The 25,609-nt window shown below is 42.8% G+C and overlaps 1 protein-coding gene across 8 annotated transcripts in view; it reads left to right on the top strand.

Annotated features, from left to right (window-relative positions):
• Positions 1-25,129, top strand: part of LOC127003217 (uncharacterized) — a 43,218-nt gene extending 18,089 nt beyond the window's left edge. For 3 of the 8 annotated variants that reach the window (XM_050869590.1, XM_050869591.1, XM_050869595.1), the window contains 3 exons: positions 20,966-21,063; positions 22,194-22,371; positions 24,921-25,129. In XM_050869590.1, the coding sequence (XP_050725547.1) occupies positions 20,966-21,063; positions 22,194-22,371; positions 24,921-25,055 (411 nt within the window). In that variant the 3' untranslated portion in view covers positions 25,056-25,129. Of the gene's footprint in view, positions 1-14,217; positions 14,432-20,852; positions 21,064-22,193; positions 22,372-24,920 lie in introns of all 8 variants that reach the window. The other 5 variants (XR_007757014.1, XR_007757015.1, XR_007757016.1 and 2 more) reach the window with 4 other exon arrangements.
• Positions 25,130-25,609: the final 480 nt, after the last annotated feature.

The raw sequence follows: 25,609 nt of genomic DNA, 5'->3' as shown, positions 1-25,609 counted from the left end.
TCCGGGTTGATAGGTGGTCTTCTGGACAGCATGTGGGTAGTTTTAAGCCACTCGGCGGAGGCTGAAAAATCCCAGCTTGGTGGCACCAGTCGGGGATTAAACTCGCGTCCCCCTCAACCCGGGGCCGTCTCGCTATCCGTTCAGCCACCGCCTCCCCATTCCTAATAGTTATATGCAAATATATCAGTTAGTTTTTATCTTAAGGCAATTCTGAGTGTACCATTCGATTCGTCGGAGTTTTCAGCATCGATTACGTACGCTTTGCAAAGTTCAGAGTAAAAACTAAGCGAGAAATATCACATTTTCCATACACGTCGACACAACACCCATACTTATGGATTGCTGTTCCATTAGCCTAGCCTAACTCGATTTCACGAGTTACGTTAGAGTAAGAAAACAGCAATTCATAAGATTGGGTGTTGTGTGATGGGTCAAAAGAAGAAGAGGAAGAAGACCTTGCTCCACGATGCAGTGGTTACCGTGCATAGCTCCGTTATAAGACTCAAGAAGAGAAAGAATATCTAGATGCTACAATTCGGAAATAGGTCATATGGGGTGTCGAGTAGAGGGTTAATGGGGTCAGTAAATTGCGTGGTGATAATGAGATAGGGCGGGGGTTCATGATAATGTGGGGGGGGCTAATGGGAGTAATTGGAATTCGTAATTAGGTCATGCTCGGTATCGAATAAAGGGTGATTGGGGTCAGTAAATTGAGTGGTGATAATTAAAGGGGGCGGGGGTTAACGGTAATTGGGGGGTGCTAATGGGAGTAAGTAAAACTCAAAAATAGGTCATGTGAGGTGTCGAATACTGGGTAAATGGGGTCAGTAAAATGTGGGGTGATGATCAGAGGGGGCGGGGGGCTAAGATAAGGGGAGGGGGCTATTGGGAGTAGGTGGAATTCGTAATTAGTTCATGTTCGGTGTCGAATAGGGAGTAAATGGGGTCAGTAAATTGCGTGGTGATAATTAAAAGGGGTGGAGATGAAAAGTAATGGGGGGGGGGCTAATGGAAATAGGTGTAATTCGAGAATAGGTCATCTCAGGTGTCGAATAGGGAATAAATCGGGTCAGTAATTTGCGTGGTGATAATTAAGGTGGGATGAGGTTGATGGTAATGGGGGGAGGGGTTAATGGGAGTAGGTGGAATACGGAAATGGCTTCATTATATTTTTTTTTAAATAAAAATAGCCTAATAAAATACATCGTAAAATGACAATAACTTCATTAGCGTTCATCGTAAAGCAATTCTGAAAGTACCATTCGATTCGGCGGACGTTTCTGCATGGGGTAGGGGCCCTATTCAAGGTTCATACTAAAAACTAAGCGATAAAATTCATCTTTTCTTGATTTTCGCATAGGGGACCATACCCCCAAACACCGTTAATTTTGCCTGGGGCGTTGATTTCAGGCCATGAACGGCTTCCTCATCCTTTTCTACATAAGATGAATTACCTCTGGGAAATAGAAAAAGGAATAAAAGCGGTTTTTTCTGTAAATCAAAAAAATCCCCGAACATTCCTGATAGTTATATGCAAATATATCCGTTAGTTTTTATCTTAGAGCAGTTCTGAGTGTACCATTCGATTCTTCGTAGTTTTCTGCATCGATTAGGTACCCTTTGCAAAGTTCAGATTAAAAACTAGGCGAAAAATATCACATTTTCCATACACGTCGACACAACACCCATACTTATGAATTTCTGTTCCATTAGCCTAGCCTAGCTCGATTTCACGAGTTAGGTTAGAGTAAAAAAACAGCAATTCATAAGATTGGGTGTTGTTTCATGGGTCAAAAGAAGAAGAGGAAGAAGACCTTGTTCCGCGATGCAGTGGTTACCGTGCATAACTCCATTATAAGGACTAAAGAGCAGGAAGAAGATCTAGATGCTAGAATTCGGAAATAGGTCACATGGGGTGTCGAGAAGGGGGTTAATGGGGTCAGTAAGTTGCGTGGTGATAATTAGAGGGGATGGGGGCTTATGATAATGTGAGGGGGGGCTAATTTGAGTAATTGGAATTTGTAATTAGGTCATGTTCGGTATCGAATAAGGGGTAAATGGGGTCAGTAAATTGCGTTGTGATAATTAGAGGGGGCGGGGTCTCATGATAATGTGGGGGGGGGGCTAATAGGAGTTAGTGGAATTCGTAATTAGGTCATGTTCGGTATCGAATACGGGATAAATTAGGTCAGTAAATTGCATGGTGATATTTAAAAGGGGCGGGGGTTAACGGTAATGGGGGGGTGGCTAATGGGAGTAGGTAAAACTCGAAAATAGGTCATGTGAGGTGTCGAATACTGGTTAAATGGGGTCAGTAAATTGCGTGGTGATAATCAGAGGGGGCGGAGGGTTAGGGTAAGGGGGGAGAGGGCTATTTGGAGTAGGTGGAATTCGTAATTATGTCATATTCGGTGTCGAATAGAGAGTAAATGGGGCCATTAAATTGCGTGGTGATAATTAAAGGGGGTGGGAATGAAAAGTAGTCTGGGGGCTAAAGGGAATAGGTGGAATTCGAAAATAGGTCATGTCAGGTGTCGAATAGGGATTAAATCGGGTCAGTAATTTACGTGGTGTTAATTAAAGGGGGATGAGGTTGATGGTAAAAGGGGGTGGGTTAATTGGCGTTGCAGGAATACGGAAATGACTTCATTTAATTTTTTTTATATAAAAAATATCCTAATAAAATACATAGTAACATGACAATAACTCCATTAGTGTTCATCGTAAGGCAATTCTGAAAGTACAGTTCGATTCGGCGGACGTTTTTGCATGGGGTGGGTGTTCATTTCAAAGTTCATACTAAAAAGTAAGCGATAAAACTTATCTTTTCTTCTTTTTCGCAAAGGGGACCACACCCCAAAACACCGTTAATTTTGCCTGGGGCGTTGATTTCAGGCCATGAACGGTTTCGTCATCCTTTTCTATATAAGATGAAATGCCTCTGGGAAATAGAAAAAGGAATAAAAGGGATTTTTTCTGTAAATAAAAAAAATCCCCGAACATTCCTGATAGATATATGCAAATATATCCGTTAGTTTTTATCCTAAAGCAATTCTGAGTGTACCATTCGATTCGTCGGAGTTTTCAGCATCGATTAGGTACCCTTTGCAAAGTTCAGAGTAAAAACTAACCGAGAAATATCACATTTTCCATACACGTCGTCACAACACCCATACTTATGAATTGCTGTTCCTTTAACTTTAACATAACATAACACAATTTCACGAGTTAGGTTAGAGTAAGAAAACAGCAATTCATAATATTGGGTGTTGTGTGATGGGTTAAAAGAAGAAGAGGAAGAAGACCTTCCTCCGCGATGCAGTGCTTACCGTGCATAGCTCCGTTATAAGGCCTCAATAAGAGAAAGAAGATCTAGATGCTAAAATTCGGAAATAGGTCATATGGGGTGTCGAGTAGGGGGTTAATGGGGTCAGTAAAATGCGTGCTGATAATTAGATAGCGCGGGGGTTCATGATAATGTGAGGGGGGGCTAATGGGAGTAGTTGGAACTCGAAATTAGGTCATGTTCGGTATCGAATAAGGGGTAAATGGGGTCAGTAAATTGCGTGGTGATAATTAAAGGGGGCTAATGGGAATATGTAAAACTCGAAAATAGGTCATGCAAGGTGTCGAATACTGGGTAAATGGGGTCAATAAATTGTGGGGTGATGATCAGAAGGGTAGGGGGGTTAGGATAAGGGGAGGGGGCTATTGGGATTAAGTGGAATTCGTAATTAGGTCATATTCGGTGTCGAATAGGGAGTAAATAGGTTCAATAAATTGCGTGGTGATAATTAAAGGGGGCGGAGATGAAAATTAATAGGGGGGGCTAATGGGAATAGGTGGAATTCGAGAATACGTCATCTAAGGTGTCGAATAGGGAATAAATCGGGTCAGTAATTTGCGTAGTGATAATTAAAAGGGGATAAGGTTGATGGTAATGGGGGGGGGCTAATGGGAGTAGGTGGAATACGGAAATGGCTTCATTTTTTTTTTTTTTTATAAAAATAGCCTAATAAAGTACATCGTAAAATACCAATAACTCCATTAGCGTTCATCGTAAAGCAATTCTGAAAGTACCATTCGATTCGGCGGACGTTTCTGCATGGGGTAGGTGCCCATTTCAAAGTTCATACTAAAAACTAAGCGATAAAATTCATCTTTTCTTGTTTTTCGCAAAGGGGTCCATACCCCGATACACCGTTAATTTTGCCTGGGGCGTTGATATCAGGCCATGAACTGCTTCCTCATCCTTTTCTACATAAGATGAAATGCCTCTGGGAAATAGAAAAAGGAAGAAAAGTTGTTTTTTTCTGTAAATCAAAAAAATTCCCGAACATTCCTGATAGTTATATGCAAATATACCCGTTAGTTTTTATCTTAGAGCAATTCTAAGTGTACCATTCGATTCGTCGGAGTTTTCTGCATCAATTAGGTACCCTTTGCAAAGTTCAGAGTAAAAACTAAGCGAGAAATATCACATTTTCCATACACGTCGACACAACACCCATACTTATGGATTGATGTTCCATTAGCATAACCTAACTCGATTTCACGAGTTAGGTTAGAGTAAGAAAACAGCAATTCATAAGATTGGGTGTTGTGGGATGGGTCAAAAGAAGAAGAGGAAGAAGACCTTGCTCCGCGAAGCAGTGGTTACTGTTCATAGCTCCGTTATAAGGCCTCAAGAAGAGGAAGAAGGTCTAGATGCTAGAATTCGAAAATAGGTCATATGGGGTGTCGAATAGGGGGTTAATGAGGTCAGTAGATGGCGTGATGATAATTAGAGGGCGCGGGGATTCATGATAAAGTACAGCTTGACCCCTGACCCCCAAGATGAGCTGACGCGCAGGAATAGTTATAAGTCTACCCTCGTAAGACAGCATTTTTGAGGATATCAGTGCATTCAGTCAGTCAGTTATTCAGTCAGCCAGTCAGTGACAGTCAGTCCAACCGTTAAGAAAGTCAGTCAGTCTCTCACACACACACACACACACACACACACACACACAGAGAGAGAGAATTATAGAAGCCATGAAGAGTTTTCTGGCAAAGATGTGGTTTGCAAGAAATAGGGAATTGGAAGATTTGTAATGGATACTGCTTGTGTTGTTTTGTTTATTACAGGTTGTGCCGATACGAAGGCTTGATCTTAATCTTGATCTTGATGTCACAGGTGGCTCGGGATTTCTCCCCAGCCAGGTCTTTGTACAGCAAGAGCAAGAGGAAGACCGCCAGCCCGCCTCGGCCCCTCAGCCCGCCCCAAAGCTCCCTCCATGGCCTCCTGCAGGGCTTGAGGTGTTCAGGCTCCCCACACTGCTGCCCCACGCAGTGCCAGGGCAGTGCCACACCTGTAAGCTGCGGCGCCATGCCCGGTCTGAGAGCGCCGTTGGTCTGTGAGTGTTGACCTAGTGTTTGACCTTATTTTGAAGCTACTATTTGACCATCGCAGGAATTATTACACGTTTCATTAGTCTTCATTAATGAATGAGTGCCTCAAGTCATTGTTTTGGCTCTGGGGTGACGCACATAACCTATTCCCAAAGCTTAAAAAGGAGGTCAATCAGGCCACCAAATTACTCCAGAATCACACCCAACACTCACTGAATTGCTCCAGAATCACACCCAACACATTGAATTCCTCCAGAATCACATCCAACACACTGAATTACTCCAGAATCACACCCAACACCCTGAATTACTCCAGAATCACACCCAACACACTGAATTGCTCCAGAATCACACCCAACACACTGAATTGCTCCAGCATCACACCCAACACACTGAATTACTCCAGAATCACACCCAACACACACTGAATTACTCCAGAATCACACCCAACACACACTGAATTCCTCCAGAATCACACCCAACACACACTGAATTACTCCTGAATCACACCCAACACACACTGAATTCCTCCAGAATCACACCCAACACACACTGAATTACTCCTGAATCACACCCAACACACACTGAATTACTCTAGAATTACACGTAGCACACACTCAAACACACATGATTGCCAGTTAGCTTTGTGGACTGATTCTGGATCTATATTATAATGCGGCGGGCAGCTGTCAGTTGCATGAAACGCATATTTGTGTTGGCTGTTCGGGGGACCGGGGAGCCGAGTGTGCAGGGGAGGGAAGTGAAGGAAGTGTAATTGTTAGTGTTGGTGTGTTGTGGTGACAAGTGAGTGTGTATTGCTTTTCTTAATGAGTCTATTGTACCGCAGTCTGTAGAGGGAGGCTGTTCCAGTGGTGTATGGTGCGTGGAAAGTTACTTGTTACTTGTTACTTGTGTTTCTTATTTATCTGGTCCCACCTCCGCCGAAGTGCTCTGCAGGACCCACATATTTAATTCATTAAATTTTCAATATTGATCACAACTTATATGCCATGTTAATTGTCAATGTTTCCATGTCAAACCATCAGAGAACAGAAATGTTTTTAGTTCTTTCTTAAATTTGGAGATATCCTTTGTTCTTCTAATGTCACACTATTGCTTGTATGCGTCAGTGTTAGTGTGATATGTTTGGTGTTTATGGATGTCTGTGTTACTCAGTACGTTGGCTGTTTGCGCTGTGTAGGCTAGGAACGTGCGTGGGTCATTGTGAGTGTTTGTGATCTCGTACATAGGTCTGTGTGCTTGTGAAAAGGTTTCTTTGGCCGATGACCTAACCTAGCCTATTGTATATATCTATTATCAGGTGTCGAATAGGGAATAAATCGGTTCAGTAATTTGCGTGGTGATAATTAAAGTGGGATAAGGTTGATGGTAATGGGGCGGGCTAATGGGAGTAGGTGGAATACGGAACTGTCTTTTTTTTTTTATAAATAGCCTAATCATATACCTCGTAAAATTAATATAAATCCATTAGCGTTCATCGTAAAGCAATTCTGAAAGTACCATTCGATTCGGCGGACGTTTCTGCATGGGGTAGGTGCCCATTTCAAAGTTCATACTAAAAACTAAGCGATAAAATTCATCTTCTCTTGTTTTTCGCAAAGGGGACCATACCCCCTAACAATGTCAATTTTGCCTGGGACGTTGATTTCAGGCCATGAACGACTTCCTTTTCTACATAAGATGAAATGCCTCTGGGAAATAGAAAAAGGAATAATAGCGGTATTTTTTCTGTAAATCAAAAAAATCCCCGAACATTCCTGATAGTTATATGCAAATATATCCGTTAGTTTTTATCTTAGAACAATTCTGAGTGTACCCTTCGATTCGTCGGGGTTTTCTACATCGATTAGGTACCCTTTGCAAAGTTCAGAGTAAACACTCAGCGAGAAATGTCTTATTTTCCATACACGTCGACATAACACCCATACTTATGGATTGCTGTTCCCTTAGCCTAGCCTAACTCGATTTCACGAGTTAGGTTAGAGTAAGAAAACAGCAATTCATAAGATTGGGTGTTGTGTGATGGGTCAAGAGAAGAAGAGGAAGAAGACCTTGCTCCGCGATGCAGTAGTTACCGTGCATAGCTCCGTTATAAGGCCTCAAGAAGAAAAAGATCTAGATGCTAGAATTCGGAAATAGATCATATGGGGTGTCGAGTAGGGGGTTAATGGGGTCAGTAAATTGCGTGGTGATAATTAAAGGGGGCGGGGATGAAAAGTAATTGGGGGGGCTAATGGGAATAGGTGGAATTCGAAAAAAGGTCATGTCGGGTGTCGAATAGGGAATAAATCGGGTCAGTAATTTACGTGGTGATAATTAAAGAGGGATGAGCTTGATGGTAATGGGGGGGTCTAATGGGAGTAGGTGGAATACGGAAATGACTTCATTTTATTTTTTTTATATAAAAATAGCCTAATAAAATACTTCGTAAAATGACAATAACTCCATTGGCGTTCATCGCACCGTTGCCAGATTATCGTACTCAGAGCATAGTATTTACCGTTTTTTGACACCTAATTATTGCCAAGAAACATCAGGAATTAACTATTTTAACGATAGATATAAATGAATCTAGTTATTGAGCCCCAGGAGACAGTTTTGGGGTCGGAAGTTGGTAAGTATAAGAGACTGAGTACAACTATCTGGCAACGTTGGTTCATCGTAAGGCAGTTCTGAAAGCACTGTTCGATTAGGCGGACGTTTCTGCATGGGGTAGGTCCCCATTTCATACTTAAAACTAAGCGATAAAATTCATCTTTTCTTGTTTTTCGCAAAGAGGACCATATCCCCAAACACCGTTGGTTTTGCCTGGGGCGTTGATTTCAGGCCATGAACGGCTTCCTCATCCTTTTCTACATAAGATGAAATGCCTCTGGAAAATAGAAAAAAGGAATAAAAGCGGTTTTTTTCTGTAAATCAAAAAAATCGACGAACATTCCTGATAGTTATATGCAAATATATCTGTTAGTTTTTATCTTAAAGCAATACTGAGTGTACCATTCGATTCGTCGGAGTTTTCAGCATCGATTAGGTACCCTTTGCAAAGTTCAGATTAAAAACTAAACGAGAAATATCACTTTTTCCATTCATGTCGACACAACACCCAACCTTATGAATTGCTGTTCCCTTACTTTAACCTAACTCGATTTCACGAGTTAGGTTAGAGTAAGAAAACAGCAATTCATAAGGTTCGGTGTTTTGGGATGGGTCAAAAGAAGAAGAGGAAGAAGACCTTGTTCCGCAATTCAGTGGTTACTGTGCATAGCTCCGTTATAAGGCCTTAAGAAAAGGAAGGTCTAGATTTTAGAATTCGGAAATAAGTCATATGGGGTGTCGAGTAGGGCGTTAATGGGGTCAGTAAATAGCGTGGTGATAATTAGAGGGGGCGGAGGTTCATGATAATTTGGGGTGGCTAATGGGAGTAATTAGAATTCATAATTAGGTCATGTTCGGTATCGAATAAGGGGTAAATAGGGTCAGTAAATTGCGTGGTGATAATTAAAGGGGGCGGGGGCTAACAGTAATTGGGGAATAGGTGAAACTCGAAAATAGGTCATGTGAGGCGTCGAATACTGGTTAAATGGGGTCAGTAATTTACGTGCTGATAATTAAAGAGGGATGAGGTTTATGGTAATGGGCGGGGTCAAATGGGAGTAGGTGGAATACGGAAATGACTTCATTTTTTTTTTTATATAAAAATAGCCTACTAAAATACATTGTAAAATGACAATAACTCTATTAGCGTTCATCGTAAAGCAATTCTGAAAATACCGTTCGATTCGGCAAACGTTTCTGCATGGGGTAGGTGCCCATTTCAAAGTTCATACTAAAAACTAAGCGATTAAATTCATCTTTTCTTATTCGCAAAGGGGACCATACCCCCAGACACCGTTAATTTTGCCTGGGGCGTTGATTTCAGGCCATGAACGGCTTCCTCATCCTTTTCTACATAAGATGAAATGCCTCTGGGATATAGAAAAAGGGAGTATTGGGAGTAGATGGAATTCGTAATTAGGTCATGTTCGGTGTCGAATAGTAAATAAATGGGGTCAGTAAATTGCGTGGTGGTAATTAAAGGGGGCGGGGGTGAAAAGTAATGGAAGATGCTAATGGGAATAGGTGGAATTCGAAAATAGGTCATGTCAGGTGTCGAATAGGGAATAAATCGGGTCAGTAATTTACGTGGTGATAATTAAAGGGGGATGAGGTTGATGGTGATGGGGGCCCCCCCCACTTCGTTTTATTTTTTAATATAAAAATAGCCTAATAAAATACATCGTAAAATGACAATAACTCCATTAGCGTTCATCGTAAAGCAATTCTGAAAGTACCGTTCGATTCGGCGGACGTTTCTGCATGGGGTAGGTGCCATTTCAAAGTTCATACTAAAAACTAAGTGATAAAATTCATCTTTTCTTGTTTTTCGCATAGGGGACCATACCCCCAAACACCGTTAATTTTGCCTGGGTTGTTGATTTCAGGCCATGAACGGCTTCCTCATCCTTTTCTACATAAGATGAAATGCCTCTGGGAAATAGAAAAAGGAATAAAAGCGGTTTTTTCTGTAAATCTAAAAAATCCCCAAATATTCCTGATAGTTATATGCAAATATATCCGTTAGTTTTTATCTTAGAGCAATTCTGAGTGTACCATTCGATTCATCGGAGTTTTCTGCATCGATTAGGTACCCTTTGCAAAGTTCAGAGTAATAACTAAGCGAGAAATATCACATTCAACTTTTCTTGTTTCCATACACGTCGACTCAACACCCATACTTATGAATTGCTGTTCCATTAGCCTAATCTAACTCGATTTCACGAGTTAGGTTAGAGTAAGAAAACAGCAATTCATAAGATTGGGTGTTGTGGGATGGGTCAAAAGAAGAAGAGGAAGAAGACCTTGCTCCGCAATTCAGTGGTTACTGTGCATAGCTCCGTTATAAGGCCTCAAGAAGAGGAAGAAGGTCTAGATTTTAGAATTCGGAAATAGGTCATATGGGGTGTCGAGTAGGGGGTTAATGGGGTCAGTAAATTGCGTGGTGATAATTAGAGGGGGCGGAGGTTCATGATAATGTGGGATGGCTAATGGTAGTAATTGGAATTCGTAATTAGGTCATGTTCGGTATCGAATAAGGGGTAAATGGGGTCAGTAAATTGCGTGGTGATAATTAAAGGGGGCGGGGGTGAAAAGTAATTGGGGGGGCTAATGGGAATAGGTGGAATTCGAAAATATGTCATGTCAGGAGTCGAATAGGGATTAAACCGGGTCAGTAATTTACGTAGTGATAATTAAAGAGGGATGAGGTTGATGGTAAGGGGGGGGTCTAATGGGAGTAAGTGGAATACGGAAATGACTTCATTTTATTTTTTTATATAAAAATAGCCTAATAAAATACATCGTAAAATGACAATAACTCTATTAGCGTTCATCGTAAAGCGCTTCTGAAAGTACCGTTCGATTCGGCGGACGTTTCTGCATGGGGTAGGTGCCCATTTCAAAGTTCATACTAAAAACTAAGCGATAAAATTCATCTTTTCTTGTTTTTCGCATAGGCTACCATACCCCCAGACACCGTTAATTTTGCCTGGGGCGTTGCTTTCAGGCCATGCACGGCTTCCTCATCCTTTTCTACATAAGATGAAATGCCTCTGGGAAATAGAAAAAGGAATAAAAGCGGTTTTTTCTGTAAATCAACTACTACTACTACGTACTACTACTACTACTATATACTTCTACAGGTGTTATAAAGTGAAAACAGATGTCATTATGTTCAAAAAGTAATTTATTATGACCTTTACATATCCATGCATTGATCTCAAGTTTATAATATATTCGAGGTCAAGGTTGATGTGTATAGTTTTCATGTAGAGACAAGCTGGCTAAATACAGCTTGACCCCTGACCCCCAGCATGAGCTGACGCGCAGGAATAGTTATAAGTCTACCCTCGTAAGACAGCATTTTTGAGGATATCAGTGCATTCAGTCAGTCAGTTTTTCAGTCAGCCAGTCAGTGACAGTCAGTCCATCCGTTAAGAAAGTCAGTCAGTCTCACACACACACACACACACACACACACACACACACACAGAGAGAGAGAGAGAGAGAGAGAGAGAGAGAGAGAGAGAGAGAGAGAGAGAGAGAGAGAGAGAGAGAGAGAGAGAGAGAGATTTACATAGAAAATCAGACCACACAGACCCCATGGTCCAGACTAGGTGGTCTGTCCTTAAACCTAAGTGATTTTACATTAATCAGATCGCTCCAAAACGTTGCTTTTCTACTCTAGTTAATATTAAGTTGAAGGAAGTGACGGTCGAGCTTGATTTTAAAGGAGTCAATCGTGTTACACTGGACCACTGATGGTGGGAGTTTATTCCATTCTCGCACTACAACGTTGGTGAAGAAAAATTTGGTGCAGTATGAATTTACTTGTTTACATTTGAGTTTTGTGCCATTGTTCCTCGTTCGCAAAGTGTCATCGATCATAAACAATTTTGTTCTGTCTACATTCGTGAAACCATTAAGTATTTTAAAACCTTCGATCAGTTTTCCTCGGAGGCGACGTTTCTCAAGAGAGAACATGTTAAGGGTGGAAAACCTTTCTTCGTAGGATTTGTTGCGCAAGGAAGGGATCATTTTTGTTGCTCGACGCTGAACACCTTCTAGTTTAGCAATGTCCATTGCATGGTGGGGAGACCAAAACTGTACCGCATATTCCAAGTGGGGTCTGACTAAACTATTGTAGAGCGGAAGTATTACATCTGTATTTTTTAATAAAAAGTTTCTTTTACAGAAGCCCAGTATTCTGTTCGCTTTATTTGCTACATCGATGCATTGATGTGAGAATTTGAGGTTTGACGCGATTTTAATCCCCAGGTCCTTAACGCATTGAACACTTGTGAGTTTAACGCCGCGTATTTCGTAATCGAGCTTCTTATTTTTTGTTCCAACTTGAAGGACCTGGCACTTGTCTATGTTAAAGGGCATCTCCCATTAATCCGACCAAGCTGAAATTTTGTGCAAATCCTCTTGGAGGCTTTGCCTGTCTTCGTCAGTGAGAACTGAGTTACCAATCTTTGAGTCGTCTGCAAATTTACTAATGCGATTATTGAGTCCAACATCCACGTCGTTGATATAAATAATGAAGAGCACTGAGCCAAGAACCGAGCCCTGAGGGACGCCACTAGTGACCGGCCCCCACTCTGAGTTAAATCCGTCAATCACAACTCTTTGTTGTCTGTTGCTCAACCAATTCGCGATCCATTGGTTTACTTGACCGTCAATGCCTATTTGCTTAAATTTATAAAGTAATTTATGATGTGGGACTTTATCAAACGCTTTCTGGAAATCAAGATAGACTACGTCCACTGACTTGGTTACGTCATAAATTGAGAAGATATCGTTATAAAAGGTCAGTAGGTTTGACAGGCAGGATCTTTTGTTACGGAAGCCATGTTGTGAATCCCCAATTAATGAGTGGCTTTCGAGGTAACTTACAATTTTGTCTCTAATTATGTTCTCGAGTAGCTCACCTTCAATTGAAGTTAGACTAATGGGTCGGTAGTTACCTGGTATTTTTTTGTCTCCTTTCTAAAAAATCGGTGTCACGTTAGCCTTTTTCCAATCCGAAGGGACGATGCCTTGTCGCAAGGACATATTAAATACGGTAGTGAGGGAGGAGTGTATTTCGCTCTTTGTTTCTTTAAGCAGTATAGGATATACTTTGTCGGGTCCGGGACTTTTATTTGTTTTAAGTGAATTGAGAGCTTTAAGGACTTCATCGGTTGTTATTTTAAAATTAGGCAATGCATGCTCGAGATTTACAATGGTACTGGTGTTGTTGGTAGCGAGAGAAAGACTGTTAGTATTAAACACCGAGGAAAAGTAATCGTTTAAGAGGTTTGCAATGTGTTGGCTGTCAGTCACTAGTGCACCGTCGTTGTTAAAGGTCCAATACCACTTTTGATCGCCTTTCTGTTGTTTATGTAACTGAAGAAAGATTTCGGATTATTTTTACAGTTGGCTGCAATATTTTCTTCATATCTACGCTTTGAATGACCTACTAGTCTTTTTACTCGTCGCCTGGCATAATTATAAAGTATAATGTTTTCGGGTGTGCTTTGTTCTTTCTTTAACCTGTAAAACAATTTTCTCTCATTGACTGATTGTTTAATTTCGCTATTAAACCACGGTGGGCTTTTATTAGTGTTAATTCGCTTCTCGCACAAGGGGACGAGTGTGTTCTGCTGAGTGAGTAAGTGATTTTTAAGGCTTAGCCAGGCTTCATCTACGTTGCCGTCATCTGATAGTTGTATTTCTATTAGTTTTCGTCGGATTTCTACGAAGTTAGCTCTTTTGAAATTGGGCACCTTTACTTTATTTTCAGTCACTGATGATTGAGCTCTAATGTCGACGCGCACTAATTTATGATCGCAAGAACCGAGGTGTTCTCCTACCGTGACACTACTGACTAGGTTATCTTGGGTCGTTATAGCAAGGTCGAGTATATTATTTTGTTGAGTATATTATTTTGTCGAGAGAGAGAGAGAGAGAGAGAGAGAGAGAGAGAGAGAGAGAGAGAGAGAGAGAGAGAGAGAGAGAGAGAGAGAGAGAGAGAGAGAGAGAGAGAGAGAGAGAGAGAGAGAGAGAGAGAGAGAAGCCATGAAGAGTTTTCTGGCAAAGATGTGGTGTGCAAGAAATAGGGAATTGGAAGATTTGTAATGGATACTGCTTGTGTTGTTTTATTTATTACAGGTTGTGCCGATACGAAGGCCTGACTCCATCTTGATCCTGATCCTGATGTCACAGGTGGCTCGGGATTTCTCCCCAGCCAGGCCTTTGTACAGCAAGAGCAAGACCGCCAGCCCGCCTCGGCCCCTCAGCCCGCCCCAAGGCTCCCTCCATGGCCTCCTGCAGGGCTTGAGGTGGTCAGGCTCCCCACAGTGCTGCCCCTCGCAGTGCCAGGTCAGTGCCACACCTGTTAGCTGCGGCGCCATGCCCGGTCTGAGAGCGCCGCTTGTCTGTGAGTGTTGACCTCGTGTTTAATCTTATTTTGGAGCAACTAATTGACCATCGCAGGAATTATTAAACGTTTCCTTAGTCTTCATTAATGACTGAGTGTCTGAAGTGTCTGTTTTGGCTCTGGGTGCCGCACATAACCTATTCCCAAAGGTTAAAAAGGAGGTCAATCAGGCTTTCACGAGTGAAACCAAATTACTCCAGAATCACACCCAACACACCGAATTGCTCCAGCATCACACCCAACACACTGAATTACTCCAGAATCATACCCAACACACACTGAATTGCTCCAGAATCACAACCAACACATTGAATTCCTTCAGAATCACACCCAACACATTGAATTCCTCCAGAATCACACCCAACACACACTGAATTACTCCAGAATCACGCAGAACACACACTGAAATACTCCAGAATTACACCCAACACACACTCAAACACACATGATTTCCAGTTAGCTTTGTGGACTGATTCTAGATAATGCGGCGGGCAGCTATCAGTTGCATGAAACGCATATTTGTGTTGGCTGTTCGGGGGACCGGGGAGCCGAGTGTGCAGGGGAGGAAAGTGAAGGAAGTGTAATTGTTAGTGTTGGTGTGTTGTGGTGACAAGTGAGTGTGTATTGGTTTTCTGAATGAGTCTATTGTACCGCAGTCTGTAGACAGAGGCTGTTCCAGTGGTGTATGGTGCGTGGAAAGTATGAAAGTATGAAAGTATACCCGTTAGTTTTTATCTTAGAGCAATTCTGAGTGTACCATTTGATTCGTCGGGGTTTTCTGCATCGATTAGGTACCCTTTGCAAAGTTCAAAGTAAAAACTAAGCGAGAAATATCACATTTTCCATACACGTCGACACAACACCCATACTTATGAATTGCTGTTCCATTACCCTAACCTAACTCGATTTCACGAGTTAGGTTAGAGTAAGAAAACAGCAATTCATAAGATTGGGTGTTGAGTGATGGGTCAAAAGAAGAAGAAGAAAACCTTGCTCAGCAATGCAGTGGTTACTGTGCATAGCTCCGTTATAAGGCCTCAAGAAGAGGAAGAAGGTCTAGATTTTAGAATTCGGAAATAGGTCATATGGGGTGTCGAGTAGAGGGTTAATGGGGTCAGTAAATTGCGTGGTGATAATTAGAGGGGGCGGAGGTTCATGATAATGTGGGGGTGGCTAATGGGAGTAATTGGAATTCGTATTTAGGTCATGTTCGGAATCTAATAAAGGGTAAAAGGGGTCAGTAAATTGCGTGGTGATAATTAAAGGGGGCGAGGGTTAACGGTAATGGGTGGGGGCTAATGGGAGTAGGTGAAACTCGAAAATAGGTCATGTGAGGTGTCGAATACTGGTAAATGGGGTCAGTAAATTGCGTGGTGATAATCAGAGGGAGCGGGGGTTAGGATAAGAGGGGCTATTGTGAGTAGGTGGAATTAGTAATTAGGTCATGTTCGGTGTCGAAAAGGGAGTAAATGGGGTCAGTAATTTGCGTGGTGATAACTAAAGGGGGGGGGTTGAAAAATGATGGGGGGGGGGGCTAATGGGAATAGGTTGAATTCGAAAAGAAATCATGTCACGTGTCGAATAGGGAATAAATTGGGTCAGTAATTTGCGTTGTGATAATTAAGGAGGGACGAGGTTGATGGTAATGGGGGTGGTGCTAATGGGAGTAGGTGGAATACGGAAATGGCTTCATTTTTTTTTTTATATATATAAAATTAGCCTAATAAAATACATCGTAAAATGACAATAACTCCATTACCGTTCTTCGTAAAGCAATTCTGAAAGTACCATTCGATTCGGCGGACGTTTCTGCATGGGGTAGGTGCCCATTTCAAAGTTCATACTAAAAACTAAGCGATAAAATTCATCTTTTCTTGTTTTTCGCAAAGGGGACCATACCCCCAAACACCGTTAATTTTGCCTGGGGCGTTGATTTCAGGCCATGAACGGCTTCCTCATCCTTTTCTACATAAGATGAAATGCCTCTGGGAAATAGAAAAAGGAATAAAAGCGGTTTTTTCTGTAAATCAAAAAAATAACCGAACATTCCTGATAGTTATATGCAAATATATCCGTTAGTTTTTATCTTAAAGCAATTCTGAGTGTACCATTCGATTCGTCGGAGTTTTCTGCATCGATTAGGTACCCTTTGCAAAGTTCAGAGTAAAAACTAAGCGAGAAATATCACATTTTCCATACATGTCGACACAACACCCATACTTATGAATTGCTGTTCCCTTAGCCTAACCTAACTCGATTTCACGAGTTAGGTTAGAGTAAGAAAACAGCAATTCATAAGATTGGGTGTTGTTTGATGGGTCAAAAGAAGAAGAAGAAGACCTTGCTCCGCGATGCAGTGGTTACCGTGCATAGCTCCGTTATAAGGCCTCAAGAAGAGAAAGAAGGTCTAGATGCAAGAATTCGGAAATAGGTCATATGGGGTTCGGAAATAGGTCATATAGGGTGTCGAGTAATGGGTTAATGGGGTCAGTAAATTGCGTGGTGATAATTATAGTGGGCGGGCGTTCATGATAATTTTGGGTGGGCTAATCGGAGTAGGTGGAATTCGTTATTAGGTCATGTTCGGTATCGAATAAGGGGTAAATGGGGTCAGTAAATTGCGTGGTGATAATTAAAGGGGGCGGGGGTTAACGGTAATTTGGGGGGGGCTAATAAACTCGAAAATAGGTCATGTGAGGCGTCGAATACTGGTTAAAAGGGGTCAGTAAATTGCGTGGTGATAATCAGATGGGGCGGGGGGTTAGGGTAAGGGAGGGGACTATTGGGAGTAAATGGAATTCGTAATTAGTTCATGTTCGGTGTCGAATAGGGTGTAAATAGGTTCAATAAACTGCGTGGTGATAATTAAAGGGGGCGGGGATGAAAAGTAATGGGGGGGGCTAATGGGAATAGGTGGAATTCGAAAATAGGTCATGTCAGGTGTCGAATAGGGAATAAATCGGGTCAGTAATTTGCGTGGTGATAATTAAAGGGGGATGAGGTTGATGGTAATGGGAGGGGGGCTAATGGGAGTAGGTGGAATACGGAAATGGCTTCATTTTTTTTTAATAGCCTAATAAAATACATCGTAAAATGACAATAACTCCATTAGCGTTCATCGTAAAGCAATTCTGAAAGTACCATTCGATTCGGCGGACGTTTCTGCATGGGGTAGGTGCCCATTTCAAAGTTCATACTAAAAACTAAGCGATAAAATTCATCTTTTCTTGTTTTTCGCAAAGGGGACCATACCCCCAAACACCGTTAATTTTGCCTGGGGCGTTGATTTCAGGCCATGAACGGCTTCCTCATCCTTTTCTACATAAGATGAAATGCCTCTGGGAAATAGAAAAAGGAATAAAAGTTGTTTTTTTCTGTAAATCAAAAAAATCCCCGAACATTCCTGATAGTTATATACAAATATATCCGTTAGTTTATTTTAGAGCAATTCTGAGTGTACCATTCGATTCGTCGGAGTTTTCTGCATCGATTAGGTACCCTTTGCAAAGTTCAGATTAAAAACTAAGCGAGAAATATCACATTTTCCATACACGTCGACACAACACCCATACTTATGAATTGCTGTTCCATTAGCCTAACCTAACTCGATTTCACGAGTTAGGTTAGAGTAAGAAAACAGCAATTCATAAGATTGGGTGTTGTGGGATGGGTCAAAAGAAGAGGAAGAAGACCTTGCTCCGCAATGCAGTGGTTACTGTGCATAGCTCCGTTATAAGGCCTCAAGAAGAGGAAGAAGGTCTAGATTTTAGAATTCGGAAATAGGTCATATGGGGTGTCGAGTAGGGGTTAATGGGGTCAGTAAATTGCGTGGTGATAATTAGAGGGGGCGGAGGCTCATGATAATGTGGGGGGGGCTAATGGGAGTAATTGGAATTCGTATTTAGGTCATGTTCGGTATCGAATAATGGGTAAATGGGGTCAGTAAATTGCGTGGTGATAATTAAAGGGGGCGAGGGTTAACGGTAATTTGGGGGGGACTAATGGGAGTAGGTGAAACTCGAAAATATGTCATGTCAGGTGTCGAATAGGGATTAAATCGGGTCAGTAACGTGGTGATAATCAGAGGGGGCTATTGGGAGGAATTCGAGAATTAGGTCATGTTCAAGAGTCGAATAGGGAATAAATCGGGTCAGTAATTTACGTGGTGATAATTAAAGGGGGATGAGGTTGATGGTAATAGGGGGGGGGCTAATGGGAGTAGGTGGAATACGGAAATGACTTCATTTTTTTTTTATATAAAAATAGCCTAATAAATACATCGTAAAATGACAATAACTCCATTAGCGTTCATCGTAAAGCAATTCTGAAAGTACCGTTCGATTCGGCGGACGTTTCTGCATGGGGTAGGTGCCCATTTCAAAGTTCATACTAAAAACTAAGCGATAAAATTCATCTTTTCTTGTTTTTCGCAGAGGGGACCATACCCCCAAACACCGTTAATTTTGCCTGGGGCGTTGATTTCAGGCCATGAACGGCTTCCTCATCCTTTTCTACATAAGATGAAATGCCTCTGGGAAATAGAATAAGGAATAAAAGCAGTTTTTTTCTGTAAAACAAAAAAATCCCCGAACATTCCTGATAGTTATATGCAAATATATCCGTTAGTTTTTATCTTAAAGCAATTCTGAGTGTACCATTCGATTCGTCGGAGTTTTCTGCATCGATTAGGTACCCTTTGCAAAGTTCAGAGTAAAAACTAAGCGAGAAATATCACATTTTCCATACACGTCGACACAACACCCATACTTATGAATTGCTGTTCCATTAGCCTAACCTAACTCGATTTCACGAGTTAGGTTAGAGTAAGAAAACAGCAATTCATAAGATTGGGTGTTGTGTGATGGGTCAAAAGAAGAAGAGGAAGAAGACCTTGCTCCGCGATGCAGTGGTTACCGTGCATAGCTCCGTTATAAGGCCTCAAGAAGAGGAAGAAGATCTAGATGCTAGAATTCGGAAATAGGTCATATGGGGTGTCGAGTAGGGGGTTAATGGGGTCAGTAAATTGCGTGGTGATAATTAGAGGGCGGAGTTCATGATAATAGGGGGGCTAATGGTAGGTGGAATTCGTAGTTAGGTCATGTTCGATATCGAATAACAGGTAAATGGGTTCAGTAAATTGCTTGGTGATAGTTAAAGGGGGCGGGGGTTAACGGTAATGGGGGGGGGGGGCTAATGGGAGTAGGTGAAACTCGAAAATAGGTCATGTGAGATGTCGAATACTGGTAAAATGGGGTCAGTAAATTGCGTGGTGATAATCAGAGGGGGCGGGGGTTAGGATAAGGGGGCGGGCTATTGGGAGTAGGTGGAATTCGTAATTAGGTCATGTTCGGTGTCGAATAGGGAGTAAATGGGGTCAGTAAATTGCGTGGTGATAATTAAAAGGGGCGGGGGTGAAAAGTAATAGGGGGGGCTAATGGGAATAGGTGGAATTCGAGAATAGGTCATGTCAGGTGTCGAATAGGGAATAAATCGGGTCAGTAATTTGCGTGGTGATAATTAAAGGGGGATGAGGTTGATGGTAATGAGGGATGCTAATGGGAGAAGGTGGAATACGGAAATGGCTTCATTTTTTTTTTTATAAAAATAGCCTAATAAAATACATCGTAAAATGACAATAACTCCATTAGCGTTCATCGTAAAGCAATTCTGAAAGTACCATTCGATTCGGCGGACGTTTCTGCATGGGGTAGGTGCCCATTTCAAAGTTCATACTAAAAACTAAGCGATAAAATTCATCTTTTCTTGTTTTTCGCAGAGGGGACCATACCCCCAAACACCGTTAATTTTGCCCGGTGCGTTGCTTTCAGGCCATGAACGGCTTCCTCATCCTTTTCTACATAAGATGAAATGCCTCTGGGAAATAGAAAAAGGAATAAAAGCGGTTTTTTCTGTAAATCAACTACTACTACTACGTACTACTACTACTACTATATACTACTACAGGTGTTATAAAGTGAAAACAGATGTCATTATGTTCAAAAAGTAATTTATTATGACCTTTACATATCCATGCATTGACCTCAAGTTTATAATATATTCGAGGTAAAGGGTGATGTGTGTTTTCATGTAGGGACAAGCTGGCTAAGTACAGCTTGACCCCTGACCCACAAGATGACCTGACGCGCAGGAATAGTTATAAGTCCATCCTCGTAAGACAGCATTTTTGAGAATATTAGTTCATTCAGTCATTTAGTTATTCAGTCAGCCAGTCAGTGACAGTCAGTCCAACCGTTAAGAAAGTCAGTCAGTCACACACACACACACACACACACACACACACACACACACACAGAAAGAGAGAGAAGCCATGAAGAGTTTTCTGGCAGAGAGGGGGTGTGCAAGAAATAGGGAAGTGGAAGATTTGTAATGGATACTGCTTGTGTTGTTTTGTTTATTACAGGTTGTGCCGATACGAAGGCATGACTCTCCAACGGGTCACCTGTACAGCAAGAGCAAGAGCAAGACCGACAGCCCGCCCCAAAGCTCCCTCCATGGCCTCCTGCAGGGCTTGAGGTGGTCAGGCTCCCCACACTGCTGCCCCACGCAGTGCCAGGGCAGTGCCACACCTGTAATCTGCGGCGCCATGCCCGGTCTGAGGGCGCCGCTGGACTGTGAGTGTTTGACCTTATTTTCAAGCTACTATTTGACCATCGCAGGAATTATTACACGTTTCATTAGTCTTAATTAATGAATGAGTGACTCAAGTCATTGTTTTGGCTCTGGGCTGCCGCACATAACCTATTCCCAAAGCTTAAAAAGGACGTCAATCAGGCCTTCACGAGTGTTTTACAGGTTCAAGGTGCAGAGGAAGGGTCAAACTGCATCCAGGCTCACTAATATACCCATGCAAGTGACCCAGACTCCTAGGAAATCACATCAACACAAAACAAATTACTACAGAATCATACCCAACACACCGAATTCATCCAAAATCACACCCAACACACTCAATTGCTCCAGTGCTAACAACTGCAATATAAATGAGTGATTTTTTAAATTTTTTCTCTCTATCTTTTGCCGTTTCTGTGTGTGTGTGTGTGTGTGTGTGTGTGTGTGTGTGTGTGTGTGTGTGTGTGTGTGTGTAAGGTTAGATTAGGTTAGGTTAGGTAAGGTTTGGTAAGGTTAGATTAGGTTAGGTAGGGGTAGATTAGGTTTGCTAAGGTTTTGCAAGGTCATATTAGGTTAGGTAAGGTTGGATTAGGTTAGGTAAGGTTAGATTAGGTTAGATAAGGTTAGATAAGGTTTGGTAAGGTTAGATTAGGTTATGCAAGGTTAGATTAGGTTAGGTAAGGTTAGATTAGGTTAGGTAAGGTTAGATTAGGTTTGGTAAGGTTAGATTAGGTTAGGTAGGGTTAGATTAGGTTTGGTAAGGTTAGATTAGGTTTGGTAAGGTTAGATAAGGTTTGGTAAGGTTACATTAGGTTAGGTAAAGTTAGATTAGGTTAGATAAGGTTAGATTAGGTTAGGTAAGGTTAGATTAGGTTAGGTAAGGTTAGATTAGGTTAGGTAAGGTTAGATTAGGTTAGGTAAGGTTAGATGAGGTTTGCTAAGGTTAGATTAGGTTAGGTAGGGTTAGATTAGGTTTGGTAAGGTTAGATTAGGTTTGGTAAGGTTAGATAAGGTTTGGTAATCCAAATCACCATTCTGCAGGGAGTTGCCGGAGCCAGTGATGCCGTCGGACATAACAATAATAATAATAATAATAATAATAATAATAATAATCAAAATGACCGTTCTGCAGGGAGTTGCCGGAGCCAGTGTTGACGTCGGACATGATGCCACACTTTGAGGACGTAGCGATCATTCCTAACCCCGGGGAGCGCGCCGAGGCCATGCGCCAGCTGATCAACCGCCTGCCAACCGCCAACCGCCTGCTGCTACAATACATGTTCAAGCATATGGGACACATCATTGCAAGGGTAACTAGGGATTTTCTTTATGGTAGTTATTTATTTGCTTTTATATTTATTTATTTCTCTCTCTCTCTCTCTCTCTCTCTCTCTCTCTCTCTCTCTCTCTCTCTCTCTCTCTCTCTCTCTCTCTCTCTCTCTCTCTCTCTCTCTCTCTCTCTCTCTCTCTCTCACCACTTCAGTAATCCTCTTCCTCCCTTCGTTTTACCAGTCTCATCACCGTTTTTCATCACCATTTTTCACCACCACCACCATGTCTCTGACCCTTTAACACCATCCTTACCCCCCTCCTCCTCCTCCTCCTCCTCCTCTTCTTCCAAACCACCACCACCATCACCACCAAATCTCAACTCCATCACCCTTTCATCACCACTTTATCACCACTCAACACCAGTCGGTGGCGCCGTTTCAGGAGGTACTTTAGAGAGAAATCGAGTGCGTGCGTGCGTGCGTTCCGTGACCCCGGCCTTGTCCACGGTCCCTGTAAATACCTGTATATAACCTGTTCACCTAAGACAGACAACCCCCGGGGGCTCCCCTGTGGTCGGCCCCTCTCCCCCCGCCGTGGCCATCACCAGGGGCATTGAATTCTTTGTTAGTTTTGTACCCGTATCTCGTGACCTCCAGTGCCCCGCGTGGTGGCTTCGGCGGGGCGGTAACGGGGCGCGGCGAGGCGGGGCGGGAGGGATGACCCAAGACCCATATTCGTAACGTCTTGGGAAACGTATAGTGAACCCCCGAGACACTTAAGAATGCCCACCCTCCCTCCCCCGCCCCCCAGAGCAGCCCCCCGGCGTCAGGAAGGCTGGCAGCGAGCGGAGCGCTTTGTTGAGTTTCGTGGTTACGTCTTAGAAAAGAATCATTTGTTTTGTACATGTTGATGCCGATAACTCCTGATAAGACCCCGCGCTCCAAGTTACTGTAGCGGGAGGGAAGGCAGACTCAAGCCCGAATTTATAAACGTCTCGGGGCCTCAGATCGCTTGCTGGAAAAGACTACAGTAGAAGTTGCTCTGGGATTTTCATGGACTGTTTTGTGACCCTGGTGATAGCTTGACACGACCTCTACGCCTTCAACGGTAAAGTCACCCAAGAAAACCCGGTCAATCTTCCCTGTGCCTGTTGGAAAAGCCTCTCGTGGAAGGTGCTCTGGGCTTTTCATGGACTGTTTTGTGACCCCGGTGATAGCTTGACATGAAAAATTACCCTATATTTAACCATCATTTTCTCAGATTAAAACTAGCTCTAACTCACTCTACCATACACTAAAATGTAAGCCAACAATCCCTCTCTCTAATCCACCCACCCCAGACTCTCTACCCTCCCTCACTTTAGAGCTATCTCACTTTTTCTCAGACAGTGTCACTCACCCACTGATTTTAGACCTATTTAGCCTATCTTTAACCCTCATTTTCTCACATTATTAACACGAACTCTGCACCTTGAACGGGAAACACACACCCCGTGAAGACCCGGTTAATCTCCTCCGTGGCCTTGAAAAACAGTCGTAATTGAAGCCCGAGACGTTTAGGAATGCGACCCTCAGAGCAGTGTCACCGTGGAGGTAGAATTGGTGGAGGTGACATCAGCCCAATTAAGTGAATCCGCCCGAGCTGTCATTTTTACGGCCAGGTGTCAGGTCTCAAGTCAGGCTCGCCCACCCCCATCTTTTGGCCGTAAATTTGACAGTTCGTCGGCTTCACCTCAAGGAAGGGGGTTAGCGGGCCCGCCAATCCTACCTCCATGGTGTGAGGTTATCAGCGGCGTCAGCACATCGTTCATTCTTACATTTTCCTGCCGAGATGTTTTAGCGTCACCAGCGGCACATCTCTCCTCGGCCAAGACAATAACGATTCCTCATAATAAGCTTTTCTATGGTAACTTGTACATAGCGAGACAGCCTCACCCTCCCCTCAGCGTTCAGACCCGTGGCGACACTTCGACAACCCGCCAGTCAGCCACAACCCAGCAACCACAGCCACGGAGAGTGTTTGGAGAGTTCTTGGGTGAGTTTGGGGTGCTTTGAAGGGTCAGCGCGCCCCTGGATGAGGTGGTGGTGCGCTGAGCGGGGCTGTTTTGCGGGGGCTGGCGGCGGAGGCTGCGACCACAGTACGCCCCGAGCCACGTCACACACACACACACACACACACACACACACACACACACACACACACACACACACACACAGCCGTAAGTTCATTAATGTACTCTTATCTTGTACAGAGTAAACAACAACAACAACCATTTTCAACTTAATTTCTTAGATGTGTAATAATTTTATAAAAAATCTGCACAGTGAATTTGTCCCCGTGTGTGTGTGTGTGTGTGTGTGTGTGTGTGTGTGTGTGTGTGTGTGTGTGTGTGTGTGTTCATCTCTCACCCATATCACCACACAAAAGGTATGTCCACGTATCTATATAATCTATGTAAACCCCTTGATATATACATTCACTCAGTCACTATAGGCCATAATGCATATAAACACCCCTATCAGTAACCACCTAACTACCATCAGCCTCACCACTTGTTAACTACCCCGCCTTGTTACGTGATGAACAGCATCTTGTCAGCCGTCCCAGCCTCTCGTCACCCTATCCCCGCTGGACTCTGGGTAAAGACGTGACCAACCCCCAGCCTCCAGCCTCTTGTCACACCTCCAAGCCTTTCCCCGCTGGACATTGCTTCGAGACGTGATGAACAACAACAGCCTCCAGCATTTGCCACACCTCCGAGCCTCTCTCCTCGTCATTTGCCCGGTGGACCCTGGACGAGGAGAAGTGGAGTAAGAGGTGAAGATGAAGACGAGGAATAAGTGGTGAGTGTTGGCTTATACTTATAATAGTGTTGGTATCAGTAGAAGTAGTAGTAGTATGTCAGACTTCTCTACGATTTGTTATGTAATATGCTATAATTACTACTACTACTACTACTACTGTTTAATGTGTGTTGTGATAATTATAAGTGGTGATTTTGGTGTTGAAAGAGAAGACAGGGAGGTGGGGGAGGGGGGGGGTAGATGCTTATTATATGGTGGTGGTGGTGGTGATGAACTAGAACATGTGGTGATGAGATTGGTGTGTGGATAGGTAGGTGGTGGTGTTTGGTGTTGACTGGTGATATAACAAGCCAAGTGGTGGTGGTGGTGATGGGTGGTGGTGATGAGATTGGTATTGACGGTGATGAGATTTGAACTAGAACATGTGGTGATGGTGGTGGTGGTGATGGTGGTGGTGGTGATATCTACTATA

Source organism: Eriocheir sinensis, chromosome 25, assembly GCF_024679095.1.
Source record: "Eriocheir sinensis breed Jianghai 21 chromosome 25, ASM2467909v1, whole genome shotgun sequence".
In the NCBI taxonomy this organism is placed as follows: domain Eukaryota; kingdom Metazoa; phylum Arthropoda; class Malacostraca; order Decapoda; family Varunidae; genus Eriocheir; species Eriocheir sinensis.
The sequence above is the reverse complement of the archived record's forward strand: the minus strand, read 5'-3'. Positions and strand labels throughout refer to the sequence as shown.